This window comes from Prionailurus viverrinus, chromosome A3, assembly GCF_022837055.1.
Source record: "Prionailurus viverrinus isolate Anna chromosome A3, UM_Priviv_1.0, whole genome shotgun sequence".
In the NCBI taxonomy this organism is placed as follows: domain Eukaryota; kingdom Metazoa; phylum Chordata; class Mammalia; order Carnivora; family Felidae; genus Prionailurus; species Prionailurus viverrinus.
The window spans coordinates 103,439,290-103,451,850 of record NC_062563.1 but is presented as its reverse complement, the minus strand read 5'-3'; the positions used below and the strand labels follow the sequence as shown (position 1 = coordinate 103,451,850).

Here is a 12,561-nt window from a genome sequence, read left to right as displayed (position 1 = left end):
CTCTGGTTTGAATTGTATTATTGACGATCTTTCAGATCATGCTTGGAGTCATAATTATCAACATTCTCAACCTTCTGCTTTAAGCCATGAGGGTATCAGACTAAACTTGTCACCAAGAACAGTTCTAAAAGATGGATAAAGTAGTTTACTAAACCCAGAGGGCAGCAGAGACAGCCAGGACTTATTCCTGAGTAACAGGCCACGAGGCAGAAAAGCCATGCACAAAACAGTAGCTACACCACTTCAGCAATCTTAACGTGCTGAGAAGACAAAAATTAGAGTTTGGGTCTTGTCAATGTGAAGCAAGCCTGAGGAACACCCCAGGATTCCAGCTGTGACCCCCAAAGGCCACACCCCAGGAGTAATAACAAACGAGAAATAGATATCTTTTCCCAAAGACTGAAATTCATCTTGAATCATCTCAAGGCTTCAATTGGATAAGCATGACCTTTCCCTACATTAAATGCCCACCAGAATATATTAAATTTTTTCTAGAAGGAGGCAATGCTATATAGAAGCACTAAAACTTTTCATTCATAATGTACTGTATTTAATTTTTTAAAATTTACTTTGAATGATAGGGAGAGAGAGAAAGAGTGCACACAAGCCAAGCAGGGGCAGGGGGAGACGGGGAGAGAGAACCCCAGGCAGGCTTTGCACTGTCAGCGCAGAGCCTGATGTGGGGCTCGATCTCATGAACTGTGAACCAAAATTCAGTCAGAAACTTAACCAACTAAGCCACCAAGGCACCTCTGTACTGCATTTAATTTTTTTTTTTAATTTTTTTTTTCAACATTTTATTTTATTTTTTGGGACAGAGAGAGACAGAGCATGAACGGGGGAGGGGCAGAGACAGAGGGAGACACAGAATCGGAAGCAGGTTCCAGGCTCTGAGCCATCAGCCCAGAGCCCGATGCGGGGCTCGAACTCACAGACCGCGAGATCGTGACCTGGCTGAAGTCGGACGCTTAACCGACTGCGCCACCCAGGCGCCCCTGTACTGCATTTAATTTTTAAAAATTACCTCCCACATGAGAAAATAAAGGTGGCATCTCAAATTATTTGGGTAAAAATAGACTTCATAATAAACAGTGCTTGGAGAATGGAATGCCATCTGACAAAACAGTGAGACTGCTATTTCAAGATATACACAAAATTGAACTCTGAATGGATTAGGGAATCTAATGTGAAATCAAAAACATACAAGTACTAGAAAAAAACATAAGTGAATGCCTCTTTAATCTTGGTATCAGGAAACCTTTGTAACTATGATTCAAAATTCAGGGGTGACTGGGTGGCTCAGTCGGTTAAGCATCTGACTCTTGATTTTGGCTCAGGTCATGGTCTCACGGTTTGTGGGATCAAGCCCCAAGTCAGGCTCTGCACTAACAGAGTGGAGCCTGCTTGGGATTCTCTCTCTGCTCCTCCCATTCTCTCTGCCTCTTTCTCCCAAAATAAACAAACATTTAAAAAAATACATGTTTAAAAATATTTTCTTATTTTTTTAAACATTTATTTTTGAGAGACAGAGAGAGACAGCATGAGCATGGGAGGGGCAAAATTAAAAATTAAAAAAAAAATTTTTTTTAACGTTTATTTATTATTGAGAGACAGAGCATGAGCATAGGAGGAGCACAGAATCCAAAGCAGGCTCCAGGCTCCGAGCTGTCAGCACAGAGCCCGATGTGGGGCTCAAACCCATGAACTGTGAGATCACGACCTGAGCTGAAGTCGTTCGCTTAACCAACTGAGCCACCCAGGTGCCCCTAAAATTTTTTTTTTTAATGCTTGTTTATTTTTGAGAGAGAGACACACAGAGTGTGACAGGGGAGGGGCAGAGAGAGAGGGGGACACAGAATCTGAAGCAGGCTCCAGGCTCTAAGCTTGACACAGGGCTTAGACAGCACAGAGCTTGACACAGGGTTTGAACCCACGAACCATGAGATCATGACCTGAGCTGAAGTCGGACATTTAACTGATTGAGCCACCCAGGCACCCCCCAAAAATACATGTTTTAAAATCAACCAGCATGTGGGGAAACACCCAGAATGAAACAGGAACAGGAACAAATAAATTTAACTAGTTACTAAAATTGTCAGAATTCTAAAATGGCCCCCAAATTCTCATCCCCTGGTGCACTCAGCCTGTATAATGGCCTCTCCTTCCTTACATGTGAATAGGGCCTATGAATAGGATGGAATGTCACTCTATGATCAAGTTATGTTATATGGAAAAGGAAATTTTTTCAGATGTAATTAAGGTCTCTAATCAGTTGGCTTGAGTTCATCAAAAGGAGGGTATCTTGAGTGGGCCTGACCAAATCAGGTGAGCCTTCAAAAGAGGGTGTGGGTGATACAGATTTGAAGCAGCAAGGACACTCTTTGGTTGGCCTTGAAGAAACAAACTGCCACATTCTGGAGAGGGCCGTGTGTCAGGGCCCTGGTTCTGCAACCCTAAGAAACAATTCCACTGACAACCAGTTAGCTTAGAAAAGAGACCCAAGCCACAACTATTGCAGCCCCCTCTGACACTTGAGTAACACAGCTCACCCAGCCTACTGAGACCCAAAGCAGTGGACCAGCTGCCCCAGGCCCAGTCTCCTGACCCACAGACACTGTGAGATAATAAATATGTACTGTTTCAAGCTGTGGCAATTTGCAATGCAACAGTACAAAACTATTATGATTACAAATGGATAACATGACAACTCTGAAAGGGATTGGGAAGAAAAAGAACTAACCTAAGTAACTCTGCAGAACAGTATTTTTCCTGGATAAGGTCAGACTAAAAACAAAACAAATTACACACAAATACTGCCCTCTAGTTAGTCAATTTGTTTCTCATATGGCTACAGGTTAAGTTTGCAACTTTTTAATGTGTACACTAGGGCTGAACAGATAAGTGGACATATTTTGGATAATGAGAGCCAGGATTCTCATGTTGGAGAAGCTACAAAGAAAGGGGAAGGTAAGAAAGAACCCTGTGGTATTAGACTGGAACTGGAGATAACAGTACGAGATAGATAGATAGATAGACAGATTTACACAGATATTTTTTATATGAATTTAAAAAAGGAAAAGGGAGAGGGGCACCTGGGTGGCTCAGTTGGCTAAATGTCTGACTCCTGATTTTGGCTCAGGTCATGAGATCATGAGATCAAGGGGTCATGAGATCAAGCCCTGCATCAGGCTCTGCACTGAGTGTGGAGTCCACTTAAGATTCTCTCTTCCGGGGCGCCTGGGTGGCGCAGTCGGTTAAGCGTCCAACTTCAGCCAGGTCACGATCTCGCGGTCCGTGAGTTCGAGCCCCGCGTCAGGCTCTGGGCTGATGGCTTGGAGCCTGGAGCCTGTTTCGGATTCTGTGTCTCCCTCTCTCTCTGCCCCTCCCCCGTTCATGCTCTGTCTCTCTCTGTCCCAAAAATAAATAAACGTTAAAAAAAAGAAAAAAGAAAAAAAAGATTCTCTCTTTCTCCCTCTGCCCCTCTCTCCTGCTCTCTCTCTAAAAAAAAAAAAAAAAAAAAAAAAAAAAAAGAGAAAGAAAGAAAAGGGAGAGAAGGGGAAGAAAATAGGATGGGAAGAGGGAGTGGGAAGAGGGAGAGAAAGGGAAAATTAATCAATCTATACCAAGATGTTCATGGTGGTTATCTTTAGGCAGTAGGCTTATGGGCAATTATTTTCTTCCTCATCTCATTCATATTTTCTAGATGTTTATCATCCAATACATTTTTAAGCAAAAGGAAACATATATTGTGTTGACCTTTTCTTGTGGGATCTTCCCTGAAGCCTGTCCTGTTGCCAACACTATTCTGCTGATGTAGCAAGTTCTTTCTGGCTTCCTGAGAGCTTACCCAGCAGAGAGAGACAAGGAAACTTGCCAGCAGAACACTTACCACGTTTTGTACTGATTGCCTCCACTTGGCCTGTCTTGAGAAGTGCCCAAGGAGCTGCCCAGAAAGCCAATGGAGCCAAACCCGAATCAGAATATGAATTATTTGCAGTATTGTCCTGATTGGTGAGCTGGACCATTTCTCATGGTCATGAGCATGGACAATTCTCTTTATAAATCACTTACTTGCCCGGAACAGACAATACAATACAACAAAGGCATTCATATGGAAACAGACAAAAAAGACACTCAGCTTCTCTCAAAATTTTGTGTGCTTTTTTTTGTGTGTGTGGTTACAAATGCACTGTGTTAAAAAACTGAAGAATGTACAAAAGAGTATTAAATTGCTATAAATTCACTCTGTTCTCAAACTCCTAAGTAAATTGCTATAAATATTCTGGCAAGTTTCTTTCCACGAATGTTTTTCTTTTTATATAATTGGAGTCACACTACATACTGTCCTCGGCTCCATATTTTTTGTATGTGTATGTTCAAATATACGGAACCAAATTTATCAGCTTACCCATTTTAAGTGTACCATTAAAGTGGCATTAAGTACATTCACATTGCTGTGCAAACATCACCACCATCTATCTCTAAGACTTTTTTCATCTTCCCAAACTGAAACTCTGTACCCATTCAACACTAGCTCCCTATCTCCCCTTATCCCTGCTTATCCCCCTGGCAACCATTATTCTTTCCGTCTCTGCGAATTTGACTACTGTACATCCCTCATATAAGTGGAATCACACAGTATTTGTATGACTCACTTATTTCACCTAGCATAGTGTCCTCAAGGTTCATCCATGTTGTCAGAATTTCCTTCCTTTTTAAGACTAAGTCATATTCCACTGTATATGTGTATATGTTACCACATTTTGTTTATGCATTCGACCATTGATGGACACTTTGGTTGCTTCCACCTTTTGGCTCTTAAAAACAATGCCACTATGAATACACGTATACAAATATCTGGTAGAGTCTGTGCTTTCAATTCTTTTGGATATATACCCAGAACTGGAATTTCCTGATCACATGGTAATTCTAATTTTAATTTTTTGAGGACTTGTGTACAGTTTTGAATCCTTTTTGTTTCTAATTCACTTAACTTTTTGTTTAAAAATTTTAAATGTTTATTCATTTTTGAGAGAGAGAGAGACAGAGAGTGAGCAGGGGAGGGACAAAGAGAGAGGGAGACACAGAATCCGAAGCAGGCTCCAGGCTCTGAGCTATCAGCACAGAGCCCAGCGTGGGGCTCGAACTCACCAGCTGTGAGATCATGACCTGAGCAAAAGTTGGACGCTCAACTGACTGAGCCACCCAGGCACCCCTGATTCATTTAACTTTTGAGCATGGGTATTTTTCCAACAATATTTTTGTAACTTTTTATATAATTTCAAACACCAAAAAAAGTTGCAAAAATTATAGAACTCCAATATATCCTTCAACCAGATTCACTAATTATTCTCATTTTGTCATGTCTTATCATTCTCTCTCTTTCTCTTTGTGTATGCGTTTGCGTGTATGTATAGAAAGTTCCAGATATCATGCTCCTTTAGCCCAAAATGATTCAATGTGCATTCCCTAAGAACAAGGACATTCAGGGGCACGTGGGTGGCTCAGTTGTTAAGTATCCAACTCTTGACTTTGGCTCAGATCATGATCTCACAGTTTGTGGGTTCAAGCCCTGAATAGGGCTCCGTGCTGACAGTGCGGAGTTGGCTTAGGATTCTCTCTCTGTCTCTCCCTGGCTTGTACATGCGCATGAGCTATCTCTCTCTCTCTCTCAAAATAAATAAATAAACTTAGAAAAAAAAAAAAAGAACAAGGACATTCAGTTTCGTAACTACAGAACAATCATCAAAATCAGGAAATTAAGCATTCATACAATGTTCTTATCTAATCTAAAGTCAATATTCAAATTTTGCTGGTTGTCTGCACTCTGAGAACACGCACTAAATTTAACCGTCAAGTCCTGTTGTGGGCAGTTTAAAGGTGTCCCAGTCCAAATTCCCATCCCCTGGCTAGTCAATCAAATGTTAATCTGGTACTTCTATGAAGGGGCTTTGCAGATATAACCAAGATGTAACTAAGATTAAGAATCAGCTGATCTTAAAAAAGAGAGAGTATCCTGACCTACACAGGTGGGTCCAGTGTACTCACATGAGCCCTTAAAAATAGAAGAGGAAGAAAAAAAAATAATAGAAGAGGAAGGCAGACGGAGAAGTCAGAAGGTTTGAAGTATGAGAGGAACTTGACCTGCCATCTCTGGAGGGGCCACAGGGAATGCAGGCAGCCGGGAAGAGCAAAGCCCAGCCTTCCACTAATAGCCAGCAAGGAAATGGCTTTCTCAGTCCCATAAACCACAGGGAACTAGATTGGGCCAATAACCCTAATAGCCTGGAAGTGGATTCTTCCAGAGCATCTGCCTAAGAGCCCGGCCCACAGACACCTCAATTTTGGTTTGTGAGACCCAAAACAGAGGAACCAGCCAAGGCCACCAACCTCTAATCTGCAAAAATGTGCGACAACAAATTTGTGTTGTTTTAGGTCCCTAAATTGATGATACTTATTACAGTAGGCAGCAGGAAACTAATACACGTCCCTTCGGTCCCCTTTACTCTGGAATAGTTCCTGAGACCTTCTGTCTTGACTACTGACATTTTATGAAGAGTACAAGCCAGGGGCGCCTGGGTGGCTCTGTTGGTTCAGAATCCAACTCCAGCTCAGGTCATGATCTCATGGTTCATGAGTTTGAGGCTCTACATTAGCTTAAAAATTTCTCCATGTAAAGGAATGCTACAAGGTGTCCCTAATTACAAATGTTCATCAACATTTTTAGCATCTAGTTTGTATTTTATGTCTCACCATAAAGTTACATCATGCTTTACTAGACTGGGACATTGAGTTTATTTCTAGTTTTTCACAATTTTTATTTCTGTGAGGCCAGAAAGATAGCATCTTACCATTTTTATTTGCATTTTGTTGTTTGCTAAACAAACTACTGAGTCTAAAATTAGATATATTTTTCATATTTAAAGTCCGTTTTAGGGCGCCTGGGTGCCTCCGTTGGTTAAGTGTCTGACCTCGGCTCGGGTCATGATCTCACGGTTTGTGAGTTCAAGCCCCACATCAGGCTCTGTGCTGACAACTCAGAGCCTGGAGCCTGCTTCGGATTCTGTCTCCCTCTCTCTCTGCCCCTCCCCCACTTGTGCTTTGTTTCTCTCTGTCTCTCAGAAATAAATAAATAAATGTAAAAAGAAATTTTAAATTTGTTATAATTTCTTCTTTAGTGAAATACCTGTACTTTTCCCACTTTTCTATTTAGGTTTTTTTTTTTTTTTCCTATTGACGAGGTTATGTGTTTATGTTTTGGTTTTTTTTTTTTCTTTTTTGTGTGCTCTACTGCTCCTGAATGCAGAAACTGTGAACACCTTATTCACTGCTATATTTCAGCACTTTGAATAGTACCTGATACTTTACTAAGGTCAATAAATACTTGTTGGATGAAAGAGAGGAATATTTATGAGTCCTCGTCCTGTTTTAAAGGTATATCTACAGGAATTATTTATCAACTACCATGATAAAGACACTGTACTCAGTGACTTGTGTGGATTATTTCTCATACACTGATGACAGTCATCTGAGGGAGGTATTGTCTCTACCTTCACAGATGAGTCTCCCAGAGATTTCAGAAGTTAGCCGTGGCCAGACAACCAGCAAGTGGTTGGGGCTGGCATTTAAACAGTCAGTCTAGGGGCGCCTGGGTGGCTCAGTCGGTTGGGCATCCGACTTTGGCTCAGGTCATGATCTAACAGTCCGTGAGTTCGAGCCCCGCGTCGGGCTCTGTGCTGACAGCTCGGAGCCTGGAGCCTGCTTCGGATTCTGTGTCTCCCTCTCTCTCTGACCCTCCCCCCATTCATGCTCTGTCTCTCTCTGTCTCAAAAATAAATAAACGTTAAAAAAAATTTTTTTTAAACAGTCAGTCTAGGGGTGCCTGAGTGGCTCAGTCGGTTAAGCGTCCAACTTCAGCTCAGGTCACGATCTCGCGGTCCATGAGTTCAAGCCCCGTGTCGGGCTCTGGGCTGATGGTTCAGAGCCTGGAGCCTGCTTCCGATTCTGTGTCTCCCTCTCTCTCTGACCCTCCCCCGTTCATGCTCTGTCTCTGTCTCAAAAATAAATAAACGTTAAAAAAAAAATAAAAAAATAAAGTCAGTCTACCTGCTGCACTTATGTTAATTTTGGGGCAGTGAGGGGCGCCTGGGTGGCTCAGTCAGTTAAGCGTCCGACTGTTAAGCGATCTCACAGTTCATGAGTTCACGCTCCACGTCGGGCTCTGTGCTGACAGCTCAGAGCCTGGAGCCGGCTTCAGATTCTGTGTCTCCCTCTCTCTCTGCCTCTCCCCTGCCTGTGCTCTGTCTCTGTCTCTCTCAAAAATAAATAAACATTAAAATGTTTTTTTTATAGTCTGGGGCAGTGAAAATGTAAAACTTTTGTTGTAGTATTCAACTCTGTTTCATTTATAGAGTTTGGTTTTGTTGTTACAACCAGGCCCTTTTATATGAACGCCGGAACTGAATTTAATATGTAAATAACTTGTATGCAAGTTTGTTCACGATCAGGCCCAATGCACTGAATGACGGATAATGCAAGCTATGTTTGGACAACTCTGAAAATGCTTATCGCTGTAACAAAAAATAATCTGTGAAAGAAGAAAAAAATCTAGAAACCTTTTGATGGGACATATGATTGGCTTCTTAGTAGAAAACCCAACTAATTCTGAAGTGTTTGTATACTGAAAGTACACACCAACTAATAAGTAACAACCTATGAAGTAGGTTTACTTTATGTTTTACCAATTTATTTTCCCACCTGACTTCTTTCTGAAAACATTTAAGGAGACTACAGCAAGGCTCTAGTTAACCCTCTTCTTCTGCAAGCTTGTCAGAGTAAAGGGCTTGAGTTCTTTGCAATTATTTTTTACCTTTTGGCAACGTGCACAAAGTCTTCACTAGCTTGGGCCAATTCTTCCGCCGTCTTCTCCAAGCAGGCAAATGCTTCATTTTCCATGTCTTTCTTCTCCATCGAAATGATCAGATGGCAGAGCTGAACAGTCATTGGGGAGATGATTCGCTCAACGGCCTTGTTCTGTATCATAGAGCCAATGTCTTCTGAGAGAAAAGATTCCATCTCTTCGAGTCTCTCAACAGAAGTGTGACGTGGTCTTAGCCCATGCTGACCGACATGTATAAATATTTCTCTGCCTTGATGTTCACCTGATTTTACCCCTACAGTGGGAAACAAATCTATAAAATATTAAAGAGCTAAATGGGGGTAATTTTCAGGACCTTCAAAGTACAGAATATATTGTGGCTTAGCAGCAACACGTAAAAAAGTAAAATAAGGACACACGGGACAGGTTTAGAGGAAGGCAAACAGGATGGAAAACAGACTTACATACACAACCTGTATGAAACAGATAGTTTAACCAATGGCAAATCTAACTATGAAGATATGACTGAGGTCTTCTTTATTTGTAGAACTAATACAGTAGAGGAAAGAAATATTGTCTTTTATTCTTCGGAGCTTCTCAGAACAAGGAATGAAAGAAAGCCATGGGGCAAGACAAAGTTCTCTCTTAGATTGAATGGGCATCTCAAATCAAAATTCTCAAAGATCCTAAGAATACTCTTACTTGGGGGTTAATAAACTTCCTTCCCCTGGGTGTATACAAGGCTGAATGACAAGCTGAGGATACCATATGGAAATTTCAAGCATCGTATGGGTGAATGGACAAAATTACAACGCTGAAATGTTTGATCGATAATTCCAAGAGTGTAGCTTCCCATAGAGAACCAACAAGGCGGTGGGGGAGGGGGGAAGATGAAGGTTTTTGCTTACCTTTATGAGATGATACTTCCCATTCTCTAAGCCAAACAGTAGACCACTGAATTCACTCTAGATGTAAGGAATCCAGTTTTTTGTCTTTTGTTTTTAACGAGCAGCAGGAATCTATTTACACCCGCGCCACAGTTCAAGACCGCGGCATCGCCCAGCAACTGTTAGCTGACTCTGCTCCTGACGTCACAGGCAGGATTGCTGACAAACATCATAATTTATACATGGAGCTATGGAAGATCTGCTGTTGCTGCAGTATTTAAAGTCATGCTTATTCAAAAGAATAAGAACTAGACTAAACTATGAGGAAAAGTTAACTGTTCTAATCAATCCAGTCATAAAAATCAGATTCAACTTTGAGTCTTCAGGCCGTTTTGTTGTGGGGAAAGAAAAGGAAATCTGGCACCAGGGCTAATGAAAGGCAGACGATGAATCATTGAGCAGTTTCATTAACTTGGCTTCTTTCTAGTTCCCTCGTGTGGGTTTTCACAAGGGCTTGTTGAGGGAATATTCTGGCAGTTTCTTGAGAACAATAAAAGGAATGGGGCTTAAGCTACAGGAAAAATAGACTTTAATTCATATTAGGTGTGTACTGTGTTTCAGATGTTTTCCACACATCAACTCACTTACTCCATGGAACAACTTAATTGTTATGAAAAGTTTCACTTCATTAGTGAGGAAGCTGAAGACTGGGGTGTATGAATGGTGCCAAATCTTTGAGAACGATTTCCTATTCAGATTATTAGCCATCCCCGGACTTTCAGTAAGTTTCTAAAGATTACAGTGTCTGAGTTGTGTCTGGTCAAGAAAACAGAAATGACTCTAGGTATTTAAAATGGAGGGAATCTGGGGTTGCCTGAGTGGCTCAATTGGTTAAGTGTCCGACCTCAGCTCAGGTCATGATCTCACAGTTTGTGAGTTTGAGCCCTGAGTCAGGCTCTGTCTCGAAGCTCTGGAGCCTGGAACCTGTTCTAGATTCTGTGTCTCCCTCTCTCTCTGCCCCCCATCCCCGTTCATGCTCTGTCTCTCTCTCTCTCTCTCTCTCTCTCTCTCTCAAAAATATTTTTTTCTCTCTCTAAAAAATTTTTTGTAAATGGAGGGAATTTGGTTCAAGGAATTAATTACAAAAATGTTGGGAAGGATAGTGATTGAGGCAGGACTTCTGGTAACAGTTGAGTGAAGAGACTGTCAAATTCTCTTCCCTAGAAGCAACTGGAAATATGGGATGGAACTGCCCTAAAACAACCATTTCAACACTCTGGAAACTGACCAAATGCATACAACAATCCAAGGTGTGTTTATGCTTGAGTACTTGCTGGACTTTGTGAAGCTCTATGGAGTTCTAGTATGGGGCTGACTCCACCTATGCCATCAACATGGGGCTCTATGAGGGAGGGAAGTCCATGAGGACCAGCAGCTTCTCTATTGCCTTCTCTGTTGCCAAACTGGCTCACCCAGTTTGGAGCAATGGGTGAAGACACCCAGGATCGTTGTCAGTGAAAGTGATTTCCCAGAGGCAGGAGTGTCTGTCTATTACAAGACATACTATCCTTCAGCCTATAGGGGAATGGCACTGGATGGTAATTCAAATCAACAGAAAGCAGTGAAAAATTTCTATACAGTTACTTACATAAGGAATTATCAAAACCATACATGCATTTTTTCTCTTAACAGATTTAAAAATATAAGATTATGTAAAATAACAATTATAACACTATATTGTTGGGTTTACAAGAATAAAAGCATGAAGGACGGGATGGAGAATAGAACTACATTAAAGCAAATTTTCATTATTTTACCAGGATTAAATTAGTACTGAGCTGAAGCAAAGTTTTTTTAAGATGCACATTATAATCCCAAAAGCAAATGCCAAGAAAATAACTTTAAAAAATACTAAAAGTAGGGATGCCTGGTCTTCTCAGTCGGTGGAGCATGTGTCTCTTGATCTTGAGATCATAGGTTCACGCTCCACATTGGGTGCAGAGATTACTTTTAACAAAATCTTTTTACAAAAATACTAAAAGTAATCAACAATGAATTAAAATTGCATACTAAGGGCAGCTGGCTGGCTCAGTCAGTAAAGCATGCGACTCTTGATCTCAGGGCCATGAGTTCAAGTCCCATGTTGGGCATGGAGCCTACTTAAAAAAAAAATAATAGGGGCGCCTGGGTGGCGCAGTCGGTTAAGCGTCCGACTTCAGCCAGGTCACGATCTCGCGGTCCGGGAGTTCGAGCCCCGCGTCAGGCTCTGGGCTGATGGCTCAGAGCCTGGAGCCTGTTTCCGATTCTGTGTCTCCCTCTCTCTCTGCCCCTCCCCCACTCATGCTCTGTCTCTCTCTGTCCCAAAAATAAATAAACGTTGAAAAAAAAATTAAAAAAAAAAAATAATAATGAAAACATTACTTAACATAAAAGACAGCAATCAAGAAGGAGAAAATAGAAAACAAATAGCAAAATGACAAATGTATAACTAAATCAATAATCATATTAAATCTGAATTCTCTAAACACCCTAATCAAAACACAGACATCGACAAACTGCATAAAAAAGCAAAACCCAATTCTGTCTATAAGAGATACAGCCTTGATTCAAAACACAAATAGGTAGAACATAAAGTGATGGGAATAAGCTATCCCTTGCAAAAAGGAACCAAAAGAGAGCAAGAGTACTGTGCTGGGTTGAACAGTGTCCTTCTAAATTTCATCTCTACTGAGAACCTGTGAAAGCAACTTTATTTAGTAATATGGTTTTTGAAGGATGTAATCAAGTTAAGATAAG

The 12,561-nt window shown here is 41.2% G+C and overlaps 1 protein-coding gene across 1 annotated transcript in view; it reads right to left on the bottom strand.

Moving 5' to 3' along the window:
* LOC125163005 (uncharacterized) overlaps nucleotides 1-10,752 on the bottom strand; it is a 28,446-nt gene extending 17,694 nt beyond the window's left edge. Inside the window, exon 1 of the mRNA XM_047854525.1 lies at nucleotides 8,870-10,752. Within this exon, the coding sequence (XP_047710481.1) occupies nucleotides 8,870-9,075 (206 nt within the window). The 5' untranslated portion in view covers nucleotides 9,076-10,752. The remainder of the gene's footprint in view (nucleotides 1-8,869) is intronic.
* Nucleotides 10,753-12,561: the final 1,809 nt, after the last annotated feature.